This window comes from Salarias fasciatus, chromosome 2 (genome assembly GCF_902148845.1).
Source record: "Salarias fasciatus chromosome 2, fSalaFa1.1, whole genome shotgun sequence".
NCBI lineage: Eukaryota > Metazoa > Chordata > Actinopteri > Blenniiformes > Blenniidae > Salarias > Salarias fasciatus.
Genome location: NC_043746.1, coordinates 6,753,407 through 6,765,981, shown reverse-complemented (window position 1 = coordinate 6,765,981; position 12,575 = coordinate 6,753,407). Strand labels below are relative to the sequence as shown.

Genomic DNA, 12,575 nt, shown 5'->3' with positions numbered 1-12,575 from the left:
ATCCATTGCTTATCAGATCTCTCATTCAATAACAGAAAGCTTTGCCAGCTTATGGAGTTACATGTGGAATAACTTTTTTTTCCCTCTCTCTACAACTCATTTTTATTTGTTTGATTTGTGAGAGTCTGAACATATATGTTTGTGTGTGTGTGTGTGTGTGTGTGTGTGTTCACAGAGTCAATGGATGGCTGTTCCACAGACTGTAATGGAAACGGGGAGTGTGTGGCCGGACACTGCCACTGCTTCGCTGGATTCCTGGGTCCAGACTGTGCCAAAGGTGAGAGGGTTCGCTCGGTCCTCTTTCATGTTTTTGACTGTGTGCAAACCAATTCTATGGTGAATGTACTTGGATCTGTGTGTTTTTTTTGTTTGTTTTTTTGCCACTTTGTTTTTTGCATGTTGCTGACAGGTTCAAGTTGAATAGTTGTCTCGTCTTTATGCAGAGTGAAGTTTTCTGTGGAAGCTGTGAGTTCACAGTGTGGCAACCTGTGTGTTCCTGAGCACTGACGACTTCTCTGTGAATGATATTTAAGCTGCATCGTTTGATGGTGGTTTATACCAATTTGGGAACTTTTAGCTTCCAAACAAAACATGTAAACGAGCTCCCACAACAATGCTGTGTGCTGGGCCGAAAGCAACTCAGTGCATGTTGTCTTAGTGTGACAGGAAACGTGTGAAAGAGTGAAAACAGCAGCACCATTCGTTTCCTTGTTGTTATTGTTTTTTTTTTTTTGTTTTTTTTTTACATCATTTACAATCTGCTGCATGTGCACAATGTGGTTTAATCCTTGTAGAAATCTTCGTTCTCTGATGCTATTACAAAAAGAACCAACAGTGCTAAATTCTGGCTAAAAATGCTAACGCCACCGTTTTCCCCGTGTCTGCCATTTCAGTGTAAAGGCACACTGTTTTCAAAATGTTGCCGTATAAAGGCGAAACTTAACACAAAAGCAATGTGTTTTCACCTCAAATGTCTTAGAAATCAGGCCAAAGACCCTTTCTCAATGAATCAAGTATAAACAAAAAAGAAACTTTCAGTTTCCCTCCATTGTTATCCATTGTCCATTCTTTTCAAGCAGATGTTATTTTTTGGGAATCTATATAGTTCTTGAAATTACTCCCGAGCTGGTTCTCTCATTTTTTTGTGTTTTCAAATGAAATAGCACTTAGCAAATTCTTCTTCAGCTAAAGACTTGTTAAAGGTAATATTTTTAATTGTGAGTTGAAATACCTGTAAACACCTGAAGGTTGAACTTGTTGCTGACCTGCTCCCTTTATTTGCCTTCGAAGCAGTTGATGAAAACGTTCCCTACATGATAATAAATAATATTACATTTTATTTGTAAAACACTTTCCATTTTGGCAAAACCTCAAAGTCCATGAAAGATAAAAAAAAAAAAAAATGGATAAGAACAAAAATCAACAGGTACAATAACATTTCAAGGGCACGTTGGATTAAGGGCTTTGTTAAAAAGAAAGGTCTTTAGGCGTGCGCTGTGCGGAGCTCCCAGCTGGTCAGGGACGGCGCTCCAGATGCCAGGGGAGGCTGTGCTGAAGGCGCCGTCTCGCCCCAGCTTGGTTCTGGGCAGGCGGAGGAGGTGACAGTTGTTTCTTTCAGATGATTGGTTGCAGAGGAGTTCTTTCAGATCGTCCGGGGCATTGCCTTGAATGCACCGATGAGTGAGGAGAACTATTTTTTTTTTTTTTTTTTTTTGTGGCTTCTGAAAGAGATGGGGAGCCAGTGGAGTGAGGGGAGGATGGGTGTGATGTGGTCTTTGCTTTCGCACTCATCAGGATCCTAGCAGCGCGGTTTTGAATGCATTGGCGCTTTTGAAGGCTCTTGCTCGGAAATCCCGATGAGGAGTGCGATGATGAAGAAGACGGCGGGGGAGCAGATGAGTTTGGGACAGCATTAAGATGGAGCTATGCGCCATCAGCGTAGCAATGGAAAGAGAGGGAGCTGAGGGGGAGCATATATAAAGAGAACGGGATTGGGCCGAGGACAGGCCCTTGGGGAACACCACAGGTGGCAGGAAGTGGACTTAGCGCCTCCCAGGCTGAAGTATTCCGTCCTTCCAGAGAGATACGGTCTGAACCAGTCCGGCGGTGTGAGACAGTCCTGCGTGACGGTGGAGGCGGCTGAGGAGGATGTGATGATCGGTCGTGTCAAAGGCTGCTGTCAGGTCGAGGAGGATGAGGAGTGAGGGAGAACCAGCCTCCGCCGCCATCGAACGGTCGTTCGCGACCCTGATCGGTGCTGTTTCAGTTCTGAGGGCAGAGCGGAAACCTGACTGGAATTTCTCAGAGGGTGGTGGCAGCTTCTTCCAGGATGTTTGAGAGGAATGGAAATGTCCAGCGTGAACTGCTTCTCAGACCAGTTCCACCAGTCCACCATCCTGCCGCCGTCACTTGGTTTTTCACATTCCCTCTCACTAAATATTCTCAGTCGCTTTGATTCTGCTGGTTTTTTGGGTGCAGTTAAGCTGCAGTCAATAAAACTCAACTTTTTTCTTCCAGGGATTAGTTTTTTTTTTTCCCCAAGTCGGCTGCTTAAGAGGCCGAGATGGGCTGTGAGGAGAATGTGGGAACAAAAACTTTTCTTCCTTTTTTTCTTTTTCTTTTTTTTTTTTTTTCCTCAGTTTGATAGGCAGGAAATCTGCTGCTGTGACCAGGACGCTGTCGAACAGCAGCATCCTCGCCGCTGCTGCCAGAATCTGCTGGGGTGCTGTCAGTTAACACAGATATTTTGGCCTGAATGTTTATGGACCAAGTCTCTCCATTAATAATTTAAGCTTGCTGGATTTTTACTTCTCTTGGTTTTTTTTTTTTTTGCATTTACACCATCAATAACAGGCCGGAGTCAATTAAGTTAAGATTTTTTGTGGTTCACCTGTCTGTTCCTCCGCTCCGCTGTGTAGCCGAGGAAAGGAGAGAAATTAGCTCAACCGGCAAAGACAGCTGAAAGCATTGAAAGCTTTCGGTAGCTAGAATGAAATTGGAGCACATAAATTAGGTAAATACCATAAATAATATATTTAGGTTTCTTTTTCTTTTTTCTTTTGAGAGGGCGGTCTGCACCCTTGAGGCACAACTCTGAAGAAAGTTTCACATTGAAAGTCATTTTCTATCCAAATGCCACCATTTCTGTGAGGCCTTTAATGTAAAACATCTGCAGGAAGGTTGCTAGTATTTCAATCACACACACCATCACACACACACTCACATTCACACCCAGGGTCAACTGACTGAAACTGATTTAGTAATGTGGGAGAAAAGTAATGCATGCATAGAGAGAACATGCAAACTTTGATATCCTGTTAGACAATAATGCTTATCGATAAATCAGGGTGTCAAACATAAAGCCTGGGGGCCAAAGGTTGTCAAAACAGGCATGATGCAACAGCTATAGGAGAAGCTTTTTGAACATTTTACTGTATAATGCATTAAAAAGCAACAATGAAATTGACTTTATGTGAAGATTTTCGTCACTTGCAGCACTAATTGTTTGTTTTTTGTGAAAATATAGATATTTTTATCACATACACACTGCACCATAGCAAAGAAAAAACTTTAAACTTCAAAATTAAGGGTTATTGTTGCATTATTTTACTGGTTTGATCCACTCGAGATGAAGTGTGGTGCTGAACCAGAATGTTTGACACCCCTAAGCTACATCAATACAAGATAAATCACCGTACGTGTAGGAGCTGTGTGCCATTACAACAGTACTGTAGTTCTTGATATTAGCAATTTATAACTATGAAACATTTTTTATGTCTCCTCAATATATTCCTTCAGCCTCTCTCTCTCTAACCGGACACAGTTCCTCACCCCGTCCTTTCCCTCCTCCTTCGTTCTCCCGGAGAGAGCGCATATTTGTAAAATTACTGTAGTTGTAGCTGTCTCATTGTGTAGAAACAGGTGATGCGATATCACACCCTATGATTTATTTACGCTCATAATTTATTCATGCGCCCCTCTCATCTCCCCTCATTTGCCGGCGCTATAATATTCCTCCGTTTGAAAAGTTAAGACAGCAAGTTTTGGCAAGAGTTGTAAAAAGTGAAGTGTGAATTTATTACTGTGGGATGCAGCGTTGTTGGATTTTTAACAAAGGATCAAACAGACGTGGCACGCGGGGCCTGCGTGCGGTGGGCCATCGGGGGGGGGGGGGGGGGGGGGGGGGGGGGGGGGATTCAGGATCGGCTTCCCAATGCGTTTGAAGTCCCGAGCTGCAACTGTCAGTGTGTCATCAGACGGCGGCCGACTTTATTCCACCTGGCTGTCATTACATTAGACACACAGCTCTCCATCTCTGCATGGAGATAGCTCTGCTTTTACACCCTCGTTCTATAAACCCCTAATGCTCTCCTTCCCTAATCTTCCGTTTTCACGATTGTTTTCACGGCCTGTTCAGAACGAGCGGGGTGACGTCGGGAGGATTTTCTACAATTCCTGGGTTGCCGTGGTAGCCAGGCTCAGGTGGTGCTTGAGTAAATTGAAACAGCATGAGGGATAAGCTGCGGCGCGTGTGCGTGCATGTGCCTTGGGTGTGTGTGTGGTTGTGTGTGTGTGTGTGTGTGTGTGAGAGAAAGACAGGGAGGCTGCTTTAGGATTTGCTGAATCCGCGTACTAGCTGAGATAAGAGAGCGTAGCCCCACTCACAGTAGGTTACCGCGGTCTCCCAGCTAATATACTGCAGCACTGTGTGTGTGTGTGTGTGTGTGTGTGTGTGTGTGTGTGTGTGTGTGTGTGTGTGTGTGTGTGTGTGTGTGTGTCTGCATCGCAGTGCTTGGGCGTATGTGACTGTAATCTGTGTTTGTCCTGTTGCAGATTCGTGCCCTGTGTTGTGCAGCGGTAATGGGGTGTATGAGAAAGGACGGTGTGTGTGCCTGGCGGGCTGGAAGGGGGCAGAGTGTAATGTGGAGGAAGGTCAGTGTATCGATCCCACCTGCTCCAACCACGGCTCCTGCATCCAGGGCATCTGCATCTGCAGTCCGGCCTACAAGGGAGTCAACTGTGAACAAGGTAATTCTCACACACTCCGGTGTAAACCATCTCCATCTCATTACATCATCTGCATATAAACAGTCCCACTTGCTCTGAATTTAAATGATTGACTGATATTAAGCTTTAAATTTACTAATCAATCATTTCATATTGACAAAGCGTCGTGTGACTGTGTTGTCTGACAAGGGTCCTTCACAGAGGGAAAAAAAACCTCCAACACAGAGTGTTATAGCAAAGTCAAGACAAATCAGTTTTAATTTATACAATCCAAATCACAAAACTGCCTCTCAGGGCAGCGCAGCATCTGACACCCTTTATCCTCGTTTGAATTGCCCACTTAGCAGCTGCAGCAGGCAGATGTTTTCCATCAAATGGCGGGCAGGCAGGCAGGCGAAGGTAGCGACGAGGTGGCGAACGTAGGGAGAGTCGCAGCCGAGGAGATGGATATTTCCCCCTCGAAGCATGACGGAGGCCTGGACAGAGCTGAGAGGAGAGTGACGGCCTGACAAGAAACACAAGGATTCACCGTGAGGTTCAGAATGAGAGCTTGAGAGGTAATAAAGCAGTGTTTCATTATGTTTCCAGGCTGTCCTGCTGCTCTAAACAGAATAATGAATAAATGAATTATTTTCATACTTTGATCCATTTTCTATATTTGTATATTCTTTCCAGGAGTTTGGGTTTTTCAGATCAACATCACACAGCGATTTTTATTTTCAATTAGAATTAGCATAAAAAACATACTTGTAAAGTCTTTTAATTGCATTTTTTCCTCCAAAAAGGAATAATATAGTTAGACAGTTGTTTATCGTAAACTTAATTTTGTCTGAGAAAACTCTGCAAATTAACTGGGATCACAGCAGGATTACAGTCGCTCTTCACATCTGTATACTCATGTGAGAGTGCCAGCAATCCAAACATGTCCCTGCGTCCCTGTAGGAACAAGAGTTATATAAAGCTTTGTGTATGAGAGAGAACACTCGGTTCCTTTTTTGTCATGTTTTCTTTTTTTTTCTTTTTTTTTTCCTTCATTTTTTCGAACACTGGTTCAACAGAAAAAATATCCAGAAATGATTTGCTAAACTTTAATCATGCGGGAAATATGTCACTTTATCCACTTTAATGCCTTTTCCGCCCCTGAGGCACTGAGAGGCAGAAAGTTTCACGTTAAAAGTCATTCACTAGTCACCCGCCACCGTTTCTGCAACACTTTTAATGTGACACATCTGCAGCAAGTTTTAAGATTTTATTGACAGTTTTTTAACTGCTCTGTCCAGCTTTTAACGTTTTACTGCTGCCCATTATGATCAACCGCACTGTTTCCAAGGTATCTTCAGGCTTTTTATAGTCTTTATTTGGATTTAATCAACGGGATTTGTAGAACATTTCAAATGTGTTGTTTTAATTCTTGTTATTTTTCACACTGGAAACGGGGAAACATGGTTTCCGGCATTGCACACCTTCAGTTGATTTTCATTTCGATAATCTTTGTGCTATAATGTCCCGGAAACTGTGTCCTCAATTATTTATGCAATAAATGCAATAAGGTACTTAATGCCTTCTTATTATTGAAAAAGCCCTGAACACATTATTTTCTTCTCTTCAGGAAATAACCTTTAAGGATATGTTGAACAGAAGAAAAGGGAATAGTTGTGAATGCATTAACGGCATAATTAACGTAATGAAACTATTGTGAAAATTCTTCATAGTTAGTTATAGCATTAACTTCATGTGATGTGTTATTAAGAGAAACTTGCTTCCTTTCTTCCTGCGTGACGCCACTCTAAAGAAATATTAATTCACTGTATTTATGTCAGATCTGTGCGATGAAAACTGGATGAGTGGTGTAAAACTTTCTTTTCTTGGTGAAGTTAATCTTCTCCACTGATTCAGTTTAAACCATTCGGTCTACAACTTCCTTTTTGTGTGCGCTCTGCGCTGTGAATTTCACATCCTGTGGATACTGTTAGCCGAGATGTGAATGTGCGAGTAAAGAGAGGAGGTAAAAGCTTTAAGGTTCATATGACAGTAGGAATGATTAAAGTCTCCGGTGGCTCGGGGAACCGTGCAGGCGTCCTGGAAATCAGCCTTGAGCTCGTGTCATATCTCCTTACCCCGCCTCTCGCTGTAAAACCACCCAATAAATTAGCAAAAACAAACAAAGCTCTGATATTTAAAACAATTATGATGTTCCACTTGATCAGGACCTGATGGCACAGCTGTCTGGCGGGCCTCCCCCGCCGAGCGGCGGGATTCAGGTGTTTGACCTTGAGCGGCGGAGCCGAGCTGAGCTGAGCTGAGCCCAACTGTGCTGAGCTTTGGCTCGGCGCTCGGGGCTGTAATTACACACACTAACACAGCGAAGCGCGGACCACACACACACACACGCTGACACGCACACTAACCCATTTCACCCCTTATCAAAGCCTGAGTTCTAAGTGTCCTATGAAGTGTAATGTTGTGGAACAGATACAGGGATTGTAGCGAGGGTGGTTAACTCCTGGATGGGATGCAAAGAACACTGCTTTCATACCCGCTGAACTGATGATTATAATGAGAATGAGACAGCACCCCCCGCCCATCACCCCCGCCGCCCTTCAACCCACCCGGCCTTCACACACCCTCGCCTCACCTCTGACTCACCACCACCACCCCCCTCCCTCCACCTCTCTCTCTTTCTCCGCAGTGGACTGCGTGGACCCCCAGTGCGGCGGGCACGGCGTGTGCGTGCGCGGGGAGTGCGTGTGCTCGGCGGGCTGGGCGGGGGTGAGCTGCGACGACCCGCTGCCAGCCTGTCAGGAGCAGTGCTCGGGACATGGCACCTATCTCCCGGAGTCAGACACCTGCGCCTGCCAGCCCAACTGGACGGGGCCGGACTGCTACACCGGTAAGACTCCAGGATTATTGTTCGCCACGCAGGCAGAAACACCGCAAACTCAGACGACTCGCCACCCGTTTGCCAGTGTTCTTGTTGCACACACGGCCCTGCCAGATACTGTTTTCTGGGGATTTGATAGACATGAGAGAGAAATTTGGATTGGAGCCACCCTGCAGAATGTGTGTGTGTGTGTGTGTTTGTGTGTTTACATGGGGTGTTTTTCCCTCCGCTCGCTCTCCATGCTAGTCATAAATGAGATTTTCTCTCATGACTGTTTGACTGCGGCACTCTGGAGCGAGCCTGCACTGTGCGGTGCATTCTCGCTGTAACACACACGCATATTCACACACACACACACACACACACACACACACACGCATTCGGACACACACATTCCCATCGGCTAAATGAAGGAGAGAAAAAATGCCAGCTCGAGAGAAAGAAAAAAAACAGCCAGGCTGTGTTCTCGCCTTGCTGTGAGGCCTTTCCGAGGCACATTCAGCTTGACATTTAAAAGCTTGGTGGTGGTTACAGCGTGCCCGAACACCACGTATTAGTTAATGAGCGGTTGTTAAATATAGCCACGAAAATCTGTACCTACCTGTCTGAGCGCCCCCAAAGAAATCCTGCCCACTTTAAAAGCCGCTGCGCCACCTCTGAAACGCAAAGGCGCGGCGGCGAGTGCACCGCCGTGACACGTGCACCGCGCCGTCTGTAACTACAGAGTGCAGTAACGGCGCCGTACACAGAGAGGAGAGTGTCCTTGTCCTCGCCGTGTGAGCTGACAGGGAGGAAAATAGCCATTATGAGGCTGCCTTTTCTCCGTTTCCGCCACACTAACTTAATGCCGGCGTCGAGAAAGGACCCGCTTTACCTCGCACGCCAATGATTTGCAAGCAATTGGCATTAGCACCTGCTCTCAGGTGTGTGCATACCTTATTATACTGATATAGCTCATGATAATGATGGAGCGTGGCTGAATATCTGAGATATGAGCAGCTTCCTCTCTACCTGCTGGGCTTTTAATCAAAGAGCCGCAGCCATTCTGTGTCCAGGTCTTGTTGAGGCATGGCTAAGTTAATGTAATTCTAATGGAGAGCTGAAAAACTCTCCAACTTTAATCCACTTTTTCCTCCCTTCTTCATGCTATGTATATTTAAATTGAAATAACTTTTTACTGCAGCTGGATAAGTAGTCTTTGTGTGCCTCCAGCACTTTGCTCTCTTTACTGATGGATGAGGCTTTGCCTGTGCAGAGAGAGTGAGAGCTGGATGGCGGGGAGAGCCGAGGAAAAGGAAATAGACAAAGTGAGGGGGGCAGAGAATTTTAAAGGGATGTTGCAAGAGAGAGGGAGAGAAAGGAATACAATAAAGAAAAGGCTGACAGAGACAAAGATGGAGAGATGCAAAGGAAGAGGGGGCATTAACATACCCACCAAATCTGATCAAAATGTCAGAAAAGAGTAATAGAGCTGAATTGGAGTCCCTGTAGTTTAAATATGCGGTGCAAATACGAATCATTTGGCTGTTATTATGAGTCTATTCACTCTTCTTCTCCTTCAGGGAGCTCAGCTATTAGAGGTGGGAAGATTGTGTGTTGTGAGAAAGTAGACTTTTTAGTCTCTGAGGTTATCCTCTCTTACGGCTTGTTTTTTTTTTTCTCTCACCTATATCCGATGGCTCACCCTCAATTCTCTTTTTTTTTCTGCTCCCAATGTCCCTTGTGCCTCTTTTGCCTGCTTTTTTTTTTTCCCATCTAACGCTCGATTCCTCCATCTGTTCCCCTCCCTCTCATTCTCCCTTTTCTCTCACACTTACACGCTTTTTTTCTTTTTCTTTTTTTTTTTTTTTTCTCACGCATGTATCCACCCACCTGTTCGGCAGAGCTGTGCCCGGTGCCATGTGGCGCTCATGGTGTTTGCTCGGAGGGCCAGTGCCAGTGCGAGGAGGGTTGGATCGGCGCTGCGTGCGACCAGAGAGCGTGCCACCCTCGCTGCGAAGAACACGGCCAGTGCCACGACGGGACCTGCATCTGCCAGCCCGGCTGGGAGGGGGAGCACTGTAACATCGGTGAGCCCGGGCGCCGGTGCACGTGGGAGTGCTCACTTCTATCTTGTGATATTTTCGATGAGTATGATTAATAAGGGAGAGAAAGGAAAAAAAAAAACAAAAAAAGGTGTCGCCATTTGAATGATTTCCATTTACAATCGCTTACGCAAATCTCACTTTTTTTTTTTCCCAGTTACTCATGATTTGGACGTCGTAGTGAAAGGTAATTTTTATCTCTATGTTTACATATCGTGATCTGCTCCTCTAACGTCCTCACAAGTGACAAAAATCTGTGTGTGTGTGTGCACCCGTGCACGTGGGGACCCCCTCTTTCAGACGGCTGCCCGGGGTTGTGCAGCGGGCACGGGCGCTGTACCCTGGAGCAGAGCGGCTGGCGCTGCGTCTGCCAGGCGGGATGGAGTGGGCCCGGATGCAGCGTTGTCATGGAAACTGACTGCAGTGATGGAACAGACAACGACGGAGGTGACATTCTCGCATCATCTATCATTTTCTATCTCTTTCTCTCTTTCTTGTCTCTTTCATTCCTGTCTCCTCACTAGACATTCCATTCCATTACTTCCCCTTCCTGTTTTCCCTCCCTCCCCCCCCCCCCCCCCCCCAAAAAAAAAACAAAAAAACAAAAAAAGAAAAGAAAAGAAAAGAACTCCTGCCTCTATTGTTCCTCCTCTTCATCACTCCGTGCTGTCCCGGTCCCGCTGAGCCTCCCGTAGAGCCTTACTGGTCATTACGATCTTGAATATGTATTCGACTGTGTGTTTGTCTTCGTTTTCGTGAGTGTGTTTGTCTGCGTTTTCCCTCTTATCACAGCTAAATGTCTAATATGCATACCACCTGCCAGGATAAAAGTCTCTCTGAGAATTTTTCCACAAATCGAAATACAGCAAACCATGCAGAATAGTTCTCAGCGTCTCTGGTTATCAGGTGTCTGGCAGCAGGTGAGACATGTCGCCGTGTGTCTTCATCTGCAGATCAAGAAGAAACCAGACTCTGCTCGCCGCCATCATTTTAGCCCCGCTTCTCTCCCAATACACACGACTTTAAATTTCAGGAATACAGTGCAATATTACATTGCTTTCAACTTTACCCATTCATTTTGAAACTCCATTAAATATCCATTATGGACGTGACCGCTAAGCCACGGCTGTAATCCATCACTGCAAACAAGGTAGCCCGCCTTTGGTTTGGAGGGAAAGCGTGTTGTTGTTTTTGTGATTCCACAGTCTGCGGTGAGTGTTTTGAATCGTGCACACTGCCACAGGAAGCCTCAAACATATACACATTCTTTTTGTAGTGCCTGTTTTCTGGAAGCTCCTTCTTTTTCTTTTATTTTCCTTTTTTTTTTTTTTTTTTTTATTGTACATTGTTTACCAAACCTGTGTGACAGCCTCAGCCAGCACTTCAGAGGCCCGGTGTTGATGGCTGCTCCAAACTTGAATTACAGGTCCTCATTCTGGATTAAACCCTCAGAGCTGTGCAGTGGGAGAAAAAGGAAAAAGTGTGTCTATGTGTGTGGACTGTAAAATGGAGGCTGAGCAGAAGGAGTCATAGCGGGACCGTGGCCTGCCAGCAGTGTAGGCAGAGATGGTTTCTGTACTCTATTATTGGATTATCTTTTATTGTGATGAATATGTTGTTACGGACCATTAGGAAATAAAGGGCTGTCACACAAATAAATTAGCTGATGGTATATGAGGAGCATAAACTGTTAATTCAGTCACACTATCAAACACATTGTTGGTTTTGTCACTGTTTGACAGGACGGCCCACTATTTCTTTTATTTTATTTATTTTTTTTTATGACAGAAATGTCAATGTAATGCTCACAGGAAATGCCACTTGTCCTCCACATCACCTTCCCTGAAGGCACAACCTGTCCTCACGGTTTTTCTATAAACCAAAGAAGTGAGATTTTTACTGTAAAGCTGCTGGTAGGCGAAATTTCTCACCTTTTGCAACCTGACTGCTGCCCCACGTTAAGCTACCGAGCAGACCGAATGGGACGTGTGGCAGCGTGTGAGCGTCACGCCAGGGCGGCACGCCGCTCTCGTGGTTCGCTTTTACCGTAAAAGAAGCAAGCGAGGAGAACTGAAATGCATTTCTGGAGTTTTCTCACACGTTCATTAGATGGTCTGTGATTCACTTCCTGGATCAGTGGACGACTCATCCACCCAGCGATCCATCTTTTGTTCTGCTTGGTTCTGCCGGAGCTGATCCCGGCTGACAATTAGTGACAGATAGATGCACACACTCACATTAATAGTGAAAACTTTTATTTATTTTTTTAGTTTCGCTGTTTCACCTATACTTGTGAAAACCCAGGTAAAGCACAAAGGCCTCCAAGCCACAAAACAAATCCATCCCACAGTTGTTGCAATTGAGGATTTAATCCCCAAACGTCGCACTTATGAGTGTGCAAGTTACTGAAAACCAGTGCTTGATTGCAGGCTTTAGTTTCCTTTATAAAAAGCAATCGAGTTTTTTAAGAGTCGCTGAAAATAAAAGGTCAGTTGTAGTAAGTAACTCATGCATTACTTTTAATTGCTTCACTTGTTTAGAGGGTCGTTTGTGCACGGAGCTGAAGTCAGAGTGTCAAAATTACCAAAAGAGAAAGTCGTCAT

General features: G+C 45.1%; 1 protein-coding gene across 2 annotated transcripts in view; it reads left to right on the top strand.

Moving 5' to 3' along the window:
- Positions 1 to 12,575, top strand: part of tenm1 (teneurin transmembrane protein 1) — a 208,638-nt gene that overhangs the window by 121,302 nt on the left and 74,761 nt on the right. For both annotated transcript variants that reach the window (XM_030101866.1, XM_030101865.1), the window contains exons 9-14: positions 176 to 277; positions 4,834 to 5,028; positions 7,697 to 7,897; positions 9,772 to 9,957; positions 10,130 to 10,159; positions 10,273 to 10,419. In XM_030101866.1, coding sequence (XP_029957726.1) covers positions 176 to 277; positions 4,834 to 5,028; positions 7,697 to 7,897; positions 9,772 to 9,957; positions 10,130 to 10,159; positions 10,273 to 10,419 — 861 coding nt within the window. The remainder of the gene's footprint in view (positions 1 to 175; positions 278 to 4,833; positions 5,029 to 7,696; positions 7,898 to 9,771; positions 9,958 to 10,129; positions 10,160 to 10,272; positions 10,420 to 12,575) is intronic.